At 39.4% G+C, this 10,000-nt stretch overlaps 1 protein-coding gene across 6 annotated transcripts in view; it reads right to left on the bottom strand.

The window, feature by feature from the left end:
• Positions 1-10,000, bottom strand: part of pfkfb4a (6-phosphofructo-2-kinase/fructose-2,6-biphosphatase 4a) — a 24,527-nt gene that overhangs the window by 12,084 nt on the left and 2,443 nt on the right. Inside the window, exons 1-9 of one of the 6 annotated variants that reach the window (XM_051676167.1) lie at positions 7,085-7,422; positions 6,310-6,426; positions 3,944-4,040; positions 3,614-3,680; positions 2,721-2,795; positions 2,582-2,638; positions 2,381-2,502; positions 2,093-2,300; positions 1-45 (exon numbers count right to left, since the gene is read on the bottom strand). The exon at positions 1-45 is cut by the window's left edge and continues 102 nt beyond it. In XM_051676167.1, the coding sequence (XP_051532127.1) occupies positions 1-45; positions 2,093-2,300; positions 2,381-2,502; positions 2,582-2,638; positions 2,721-2,795; positions 3,614-3,680; positions 3,944-4,040; positions 6,310-6,426; positions 7,085-7,220 (924 nt within the window). In that variant the 5' untranslated portion in view covers positions 7,221-7,422. Of the gene's footprint in view, positions 46-2,092; positions 2,301-2,380; positions 2,503-2,581; positions 2,639-2,720; positions 2,796-2,951; positions 3,577-3,613; positions 3,681-3,943; positions 4,041-6,309; positions 6,427-7,084; positions 7,423-10,000 lie in introns of those variants that run through there. The other 5 variants (XM_051676166.1, XM_051676168.1, XM_051676169.1 and 2 more) reach the window with 5 other exon arrangements.

Raw genomic sequence — 10,000 nt, 5'->3', positions numbered from 1 at the left:
ATGAATATTCTGTGACTGAATAAACTGTCCCAACGCCTTAGCAAACTGAACGAGAGAGAGAAAACGACACAAACACTTCAGGACGGTTATATTAGTCTACAAACTAATCCCAAGTAGGGCCGTCACAATTATGAAATTTGGCTGACGATTAATTGTCAAAAAAAGAATTGCCATACAAATCGTCATCTGTTTTATTTTATATTTAACTTGGAATTATCTAATAAAATCGGTATGTATAATTTCCTTTAATTCTTTAAATATATTGAATGACATGAAAAATAATATTTACAATATTTTAAAAATCTTATCTTAAAATATCAATCTCTACTTTTGGTCTACTTTAGTCTTTTTTTTTTTTTTTACATTTACACTTGTTTTTGGAAACCAGCCAACCTGAATTCCTATTGTATTACATGTCCCGTTCAGGAACAGATGAACCCAGGCGCAGAACAAAGTGCAAACCAAAAGACTTTTATTAATGAAAAAACACAAAGCTGGGTACAAAACAATGGATGCCCAGACTATAGCCAACTTGGCAGGGAAAACAAAAGACCTACGATGGGGCAAAACAAACGAAAAACAAACTGGATAAACAAACCAAGGAAAAGACAACCACACTTGAATCTAGAAAACCAACTGAACATGATGAGACAGGAGAAATGACAACACACAGACAAGTACACACACGGGGAATATAAAGGGAAGGAGGGCAGGTGGAACAGATAACAAGGTAACTAGATAAACGAGAGAGGGATAATGAGAAAACACAAAGCTATGTGCACTCACACAACACTAGTGTCAGGATCCCGCCCAAAAAAATATAAACAAGACTAACCGGAATGACAGTATCCTGACACGAGATACACATTACAGAACAAACACAAAAACACAGGTGCCAGGTCCCGACACTGAAGAAAAGACTTAACTAGAGTGTCGGGAGCCTGACGTTATATTATCTATGTTTTGTAATGTTATGTTTTATTAAGTAAGGGACACTGTACAGATCAGCCGGTTGTTATCGCACAATAAACCCCGACAGGGAGATCAGGATCCCAACACGAAGCGGAGACTCTTGTATCTCCCTGAAAAGGTTTATTTTGCCTGTACATTATTCCGCTTATTACATGGCTACTAACCAAATGAATAAATACACGGACAATATTGATTTTGTGACAAGTTAGAATTCAATGAACAGTTGAAATCCACCTCCGGTTTACATCGGAGTTCTGTTGGTGTTTATTTATTAATTAATTAATATCTGACTGCTCGTTATGCATCTTATTACGAGACTACTTGCCAAATAAACAAATAAATGCACATGAAACATTGATTTGAGTTAGAGATCTCACAGTGATCTGAGAAGCAGGAAAGATGGCTTGTAATACCCGGATGAGCGGTCTGATACGTGGATGTGCGGTTGTTACTGAGAAATATCAGACCACTAGATGGCGCCATTGACCAATCAGAGTATTCCAGAGAGACGTTTAATAAATTATGTTATATATGTTTTGTTATGTTGTATTATAATAATACAGTGTGCAATGGTAAAATATTTCCGTCCGAAATTCTTCAATTTCACACGTAATTTTAAGGCTCTTCGATTAAACCCACAAGCCCTTGTTTCTCATGAAGACTGTAGGAAGAGATTCAAGTTTTTGAAGATCAAAATCCTCACTTGTATTTTGGGAGTTTGTCCACAGACAGTGCGTGCATCAAAGCGATTAATCTTCACTCTCTCTTTAGGAGCTGCTTTGAGTACGGCTCAATGAGACGCTCAGAGTTCATTTGGAGTTTAATACAACAACATCGGAAAATGAGACACAAACGTTCATGGCATATACTGTATATATTCACTTAAAAATGCACTTATTTGGACAGTAAAATGTGATCGGTGATCAGACGATTATTTAATAATCGCGACAGCAATAATTCCAAGCACTTTTAGATCACATTTATTTAGTTAAGCGTGTCCAAACATTTGACTGGTTCTGTATATATGACATTCTGGACATGTAGTAAAGGTGTTCAGAGAGAGAGCTGTTCATTTTAAAACCTTGCTTTTGTACTAAAAATGCAGACGTCATCATTTCACCTCTTTTCCCCTGGCCGAGAGGCCCGAATCACCTCCAATGCGACCTTTGACATTCAGGTCACTCTCTCCGTGCCGGCACAGGTAGATGGAGCGCGGTGTGATGTGGATGTTCATGAGGTAGTACACTATTCGGCTCTGTATGTGATCCTGCACCCGGTTCACCAGGTAACGCTGGCCCACATCGATGATCTTGATGAAGGAAAGCTCCCTGAACCCAAGACGACACACAGGTGTGAATTCAACAAGACCTGAAGCTCAGGGATTCATTCCACCATGATGACCTCTTACCTGTCCAGCTCCTCGTCCAGCGTCTGATAGGAGTTCTCATAACACTTGATCCTCTTCATGAAGTCTGCGATGGCCTCTTCCGTGTTACAGTGTGTGTAGTCTGGACTGCCCAACTTCACTTGCTGTCACACACGTAATGTTACGTCTGTTAGAATGGACAGAATCACGCCAGAGAAGATATTCTGCAATTCTGATACTCACAACAATGTTCTCTGCGATCACATCTGGGTCTTCACACACAGACTCCACAAAGAACACCTGAGAAAAGACAGTTTCACAGAGCTGCGGTGGGAAACACAAACGACAAATGCAAAAGTCGTGTATGAATCGGATGCGGCACCTTAAAACCGTTCTGTTCAGCGAATCTGAGGATCGTCTCCCTTCGTTCTCTTGTTGTGTTTGTGGCATCGAAGACCTGAAGATTATCAAGCAAAAAGAGATAAAGATTACGTACTAGACGGCATGAAACAGAGTGCAACAATCTGGTTCCAGAAGTAAAAATCCCATTCATTTTCTCCATAGACAAATCTACTTTTACCGATAACTTACAAACATTTAAAGACAGAAATACCGTGAGCTCCGAGGATGATCATCGATGGTATAAACTTCTGTTGAAGCCATCAGTCTGCGTTATTTCATCTTCAGTTCTAAAAAATCGTGTTGCCGGTGAACAACTACAGTACCCATAATCCAGCAGAGAAAGCTTCACCAATCAGAAAACTGCAGCCAAGAAACACCGGAAGCTCCGCCCACTCCCATGATGCACTCTGAATGACGTAAATGAGTCAGTCTCCCTTCACCCTCAAACTACTGATATATGTGTTTATCAAAATATTTAGCAATAAACATAAACAATATTGTTTCTATACTTACATTCAACAACCTACAATCAATAGTTTGATTTATTCCCATTGTTTTTTATCCAATAGCATCATCTGCAATGCTTCATGGGATTGTAGTTCATTCCTTCATTAAAGACATTAAGTGCACAGTTTTGCATCTTTGTCTTTTTGTCCAATTTGCTCATTTTTTTTTTGGCTTCAAATCAAAGTTTGTAATGTTGTGATTCACCTCGGAGCTGGTTGCTTCGATTTATGGCGTATAAATCTTTTATGAAGGATTTTATGAAATCCAGATGGAAAAAATGAATGGGAAAAATATTTCCGCAACATCATTTCATAGAACATCCTCTATTCTTTTCTATAATTAGCATTCGAATGATGTTTTCCTCACCGCCACCTGGCCGCCTTCATCGGTGAGATACTGCCTGACGTCATTGAGAGCTGCTAATGCACACTGTCTAAAAGAGACGGGGAATCACGTGAGCTTTCGATGAACGCTATTAAGACCAGATGCCATATGCAGACACCAATAAATGACTAAAATGACACTAACTGGTCATCATTAGTCCAGAACAAGACACTGGATAGTAAAGCATTCACAACACATTTATACTGAAGCTTCTCTACCGCTTTAAGCTCAACACAAACAATATCATAATGTGGCTTCCCAACTCAGTGCAACCTGTAAACTTTTGATTCAATAAAGTGCTCACTGTCTTACTTCCTGATTTTAAGCCCCTCTTCATTGTCTGGCCGGAAGAACTCAAAGGATTTGTAGATCTTCACACATTCCCGTCGGTACTGTCCAACATTAAACTCTGTGGAAGCAGAAAAGCAAACAGAACTCAGATGATGATCAGAACTCATGGTCATGATGCTACAGTGTTCAGGGTGTTTGTTTACTGACTCGAGTGAAAAGAGTCTCTCTAGATCAGACTGGAGTCCCTCCTTCAGTGTAAGTTTATGGGGTTTTTAACTGTGATCTGTTAGTAAAGTACCAGCACACCTCTCCTCAACAACACACATGATCATCTACTCTGGACACGTGAAATGACGTGTCGAAAGCTCTGACCAATCAGCTGTGAGCTTGAGTAGACTTCAGCTATCCTGCTTTATTTTCAAAGGGAATCCACTGGTATAAGCATTCACTCGTTATATAATTATTATTGAAATGTTATTGTTGCCAAAATTGCATATAAATGTGGTTAGAAACTAAAGATGATTTAAATTAGTCGTAGGCCACAAACATCATGAGCTGGCTTTAATGTAACACTCAAATGTTCAAAAATTCAAAGGCAAAAAGATTCACACGTGCAATATTTGGTAAGTAAAATGTCTGGATTAGATCTGCAGCGCGCCAGCAACAGAATGTGGTAGTGTTGTCACGATACCAAACTTTCACGATTCTCGATACCAACTTCAGTGCAAACACTCATTTATCAAGTTTAATGTGATACTGTAAATAATCGCTTACTAATCCAGGTTGGTTCACACCAACTACAACTCAAGTAGCTTAATGAGTTGCTGGCAGAGGTGTAACAGTTTATCGTGGCATGATACGCTGTGGTTAAAAAATGTGATGATGCCCATTGTGGAGATTGGAAGTGTTTTAGTTTTTTTACGTCTGTTCTTTTATTTTTTTATATCCCTTTTTCTCCCAATTTGGAATGCCCAATTCCCACTACTTAGTAGGTCCTCGTGGTGGCACGGTTACTCACCTCAATCCGGGTGGCGGAGGACAAGTCTCAGTTGCCTCCGCTTCTGAGACCGTCAATCTGCGCATCTTATCACGTGACTCGTTGTGCATGACACCGCGGAGACTCACAGCATGTGGAGGCTCATGCTACTCTCCACGATCCACACACAACTTACCACACGCCCCATTGAGAGCGAGAACCACTAATCACGACCACGAGGAGGTTACCCCATGTGACTCTATCCTCCCTAGCAACCGGGCCAATTTGGTTGCTTAGGAGACCTGACTGGAGTCACTCAGCACACCCTGGATTCAAACTCGCGACTCCAGGTGTGATAGCGTCAGTACTCACTGAGATACCCAGACCCCAATTTTTACGTCAATTCTATATAATATACGCACACACAATTACTTCCTAAATACCATTGCATTTTTTTAATCAAACTGAAGTGTTTTAGTAAAGATCCTCACGGTCGCAACATAATTTAAAAACCAAGAGCATCACATTATAAATGAAAACATTGATGGAAACTTCTATTCAGTACAACAGTGATCTTGCTTGTGAGATATTGCTTAAATATTATTATTATTATTATTAAAGTAAATATTACTTTTTATATACATTTTATATCTATTTTACATACAAGTCATATAGTTTTATATTTCATATATATATATATATATATATATACACACACATTTACATATATTTCATAATTATATTATATCGTGACTTCTTCAGTTTTACACGTAACCCCAACCGTTCTGTGAATTTGACGGTAGTTTCACACATCTGGATAAGACATTAGTTATATGACCGAGTCTGCTGTGATTTAATTATATAAATATATAGTCTGCAGGTGCTTCACAGTGAATGAGCGCTTTCTTCTGTCATCTACTACAAGCACAGCGCTTGACGCTCATAACATGTTTTGATCAGTGTTTTTAAGTGTATGAGCGGCTTCACACATTCACTTTGAAGTGTGCAGAACATGCAGAATGTATATTTATTTAATTAAAGCACGTCCATTTGTGGTTTAATAACCAAACTATGACATATCACTATGTTAATTTGATTAATTGTCAATTTCAGTGTAAAAGGAGTATCGGCACATGCTCATAAGTGTGTGAGTATTTATAAGCAGCCGTCTGTATATCAGAGGAGTATCGGTACTGCCGGTACTGCAGAAACACTGGTACCGTTACCTCTTTTTATTTAAGTATGGACTTGGTACCGAAGCACTGGTACTTTTGATATCACTCGAGCGTTTTATCTGTACACGGACAGCTTCACTGATTAAAAAGGGATCTATTTGCTTTTGCGACGCTCACGTCCGGTGTTAGTGTACACATTAAACTCATATGAATAATCTGGTGCATGCATTAGGCACCTTTTGTTGGAACATCAATCCAGTTGAGGTAGCGGGTGAGTTTTTTGGAGATGTAGGTCTTTCCTCTGGCTGGCAGACCCACCGTCACTATAAGTGTGGGGCAGTTGGTCATACATACTACAACAGGACAAAAACAGCAGATCAGAGACACTGTATGTCACACAACAACAGCTGTACTACAGGAAAACTGTATGATAACAGCAACACTAATCAGATCTCAGAACAGTTTTATTGCCCTCCTGTAATCTCTGAGCTGTCTCTGAAGAGCAAAGGTCAAATATCAAAATAATAATGATCATCCTGCAATTTATCAGTTGCACTTTGCCCTTTAATCATAAACGGTGTAATATTATAATAAAACAGACCAAAGTTTTAACTCATTCAGCTTCAGTGAAGGCAGAAAAGCTGCATGAATATATAAATAAATTATAAATATTAGAAGAATCTATGAGTATTATCTTCATTAATAAATATATAACGGTCATAACCATTTGAATATGTACATTTAAAGTTTCATTAATTAAAAACACACTCACTAATTACCTACTGAGCATTATAACTAACGTAATAACTGTGAATAACTATTATTAATGAAAGTTACAATATCTACACAATGTTTCATATTTACCGTTTTAAATTTAATAATATTAAGATTTCATATAGAGAGAGAGAGAGAGAGAGAGAGAGAGAGAGAGAGAGAGAGAGAGAATGTACATGGGAAAAGCTGTGACCCCTGACCTCTCGTCTGACTCCAGCATCTCTCATCTGTACGTACCCTTTCTTTCACTAATGTGTCTCTCTGGAAGCCCGTTTCTGCAGGACGGCATCCATATTTTCTTTAGAGGGTTCTGAGTGAGCTCTCGGGGTGAAACATTCGCGCATCGCTCCGTGTTCTCCTCTATTAAACTCATTCTATTGTTCAATCACCCGATCCGCTCCAGCAGAAATGAGCTTTAACGCACTGAACTCATTAAACTGAACCGACTGAATCTCACGAGGAGACGCGCACTTACATCACCGTAATCTCACGAGGAGACGCGCATAATATCACCGTAATCTCACGAGGAGACGCGCACTAACATCACACGTAATCTCACGAGGAGACGCGCATAATATCACCGTAATCTCACGAGGAGACGCGCATAATATCACCGTAATCTCACGAGGAGACGCGCATTTACATCACTGTAATCTCACGAGGAGACGCGCATAATATCACCGTAATCTCACGAGGAGACGCGCACTTACATCACTGTAATCTCACGAGGAGACGCGCACCAACATCACTGTAATCTCACGAGGAGACGCGCACCAACATCACTGTAATCTCACGAGGAGACGCGCATTTACATCACTGTAATCTCACGAGGAGACGCGCACCAACATCACTGTAATCTCACGAGGAGACGCGCACTTACATCACTGTAATCTCACGAGGAGACGCGTACTTACATCACTGTAATCTCACGAGGAGACGCGCACTTACATCACTGTAATCTCACGAGGAGACGCGCACCAACATCACTGTAATCTCACGAGGAGACGCGCACCAACATCACTGTAATCTCACGAGGAGACGCGCACTTGAATAACCGTAATCTCACGAGGAGACGCGCACCAACATCACTGTAATCTCACGAGGAGACGCGCATAATATCACCGTAATCTCACGAGGAGACGCGCACTTACATCACTGTAATCTCACGAGGAGACGCGCATTTACATCACTGTAATCTCACGAGGAGACGCGCACTAACATCACCGTAATCTCACGAGGAGACGCGCACCAACATCACTGTAATCTCACGAGGAGACGCGCACTAACATCACCGTAATCTCACGAGGAGACGCGCACCAACATCACTGTAATCTCACGAGGAGACGCGCACTAACATCACCGTAATCTCACGAGGAGACGCGCACCAACATCACTGTAATCTCACGAGGAGACGCGCATAATATCACCGTAATCTCACGAGGAGACGCGCATAATATCACCGTAATCTCACGAGGAGACGCGCACTTACATCACCGTAATCTCACGAGGAGACGCGCACTTGAATAACCGTAATCTCACGAGGAGACGCGTACACGCATCACTGTACGCAAAGCAGCGTGTATTAATCTAGAACTATATAAGAGGGAAGAACGGGACCAGAAGTTGATTCTATTTGAACTTTTCGTGTATTTTCAATCAAGGTTTCTCAGTGTGTCATTATTCAAGTGTAAATAATCGTTCAGATCACTGATATTAAGACGGCGTTGTCACGTGGTACGTGTTACTTTTCTCAGCGCTGTTTTGGATGGACTAATCACAGTCGTTTTGATTACTGGAAAAGGCTTTTTGTTTTTTTATATATTATTTTGATACAGCGAATTTTCTTTTGTAAAGGTACAATTTTTTTGAACTAATAGATTAAATGTCACGTTTTTCACGTTAATGACATTGACAATAGATTTAAATGACTGAACAGTTACAACAGGACACGGTTATCATGGAGCATTTAAAGGTAAAAAAAAACAACAAAAAAAAACAGAACATTCCCTTTCTTACATTTAGGATCAAAACAGTAATTTATGCTGTAAAATAGGGTCTTAAAGGAATATTCCAGTTCAATACAAGTGAATCTCAATCGACAGCATTTGTGGCATAATGTTAATTAATTTCGACTCGACTCGTGTGTTCCAGTGAGACACTTACAATGGAAGTCAATGGGGTCAATCTGTAAACATTAAAATACTCACTGTTTCAAAAGTATATACACAAGACATAAACAATATGTGAGTTAACATGATTTTACTGGGATAAAATCACTTACTAACTGCATCTGTGGAAACTTATAGACAATTTTACAACTTCGTTGCCATGACGACGTAACGCTGTACACTCTAAAACCCTAAAATGACTGTAAAAACAACGATTTATACAACTTCACAGCTCAAATAACACACAAGTTTTAACAGAAGAATTAATGCAAGTGCTTTTATGCATTTAATGTAAATAAATATATCATGTACAGATGTTAATTCACATATTTAATTCAATAACTGTACACACTCCTACCTTGCACATATATTACCACTTGCACATGTACGTACACCATTCAATTATATGTCCAATTATTTGTATGTCTATTTATACTCTTGTTTTATATTCTGTGTCTCACTGTAATGTTCTGTGTGCACTTGTTTCTCATATCATTCCTTGCGTACATGAGAACACTTGGCAATAAAGCTCATTCTGATTCTGATAAAATTATAAGCATCACATTTCTGCCTTTAAACCCTCCAAAACTCGACCCCATTGACTTCCATTGTAAGTGTCTCACTGGACCACACATTTGTGCTTTTATTAAAGAAAAGGAGGGACGAGTCGAAAATTAACATTATGACACAAATGCTGTCGATTGAGATTCACTTGTATTGAACCCAGAATATTCCTTTAAAGAGATTGTTCACCCAAAAGGACAATTCTGTCATTGTTCACTCACCTTCGTGTTGTTCCAAAACCGTATGACTTTCTTCCACTGAACACAAAAGCAGATGTTTGGCAGAATGTTGGGGACTGACAGCCTCAGTCACTGTTCATTTTCATTGTATGAAGAAATGATGCAGAGAAAGTGAATAATGAGCGAGAGTAACGTTCTGTCTAACATCTCCTTTTGTGTTCCACAGAGGAAAGAAAGTCAAA

This window comes from Myxocyprinus asiaticus, chromosome 37 (assembly GCF_019703515.2).
Source record: "Myxocyprinus asiaticus isolate MX2 ecotype Aquarium Trade chromosome 37, UBuf_Myxa_2, whole genome shotgun sequence".
Lineage (NCBI taxonomy): Eukaryota > Metazoa > Chordata > Actinopteri > Cypriniformes > Catostomidae > Myxocyprinus > Myxocyprinus asiaticus.
This window is presented reverse-complemented; position numbering and strand designations above follow the sequence as displayed.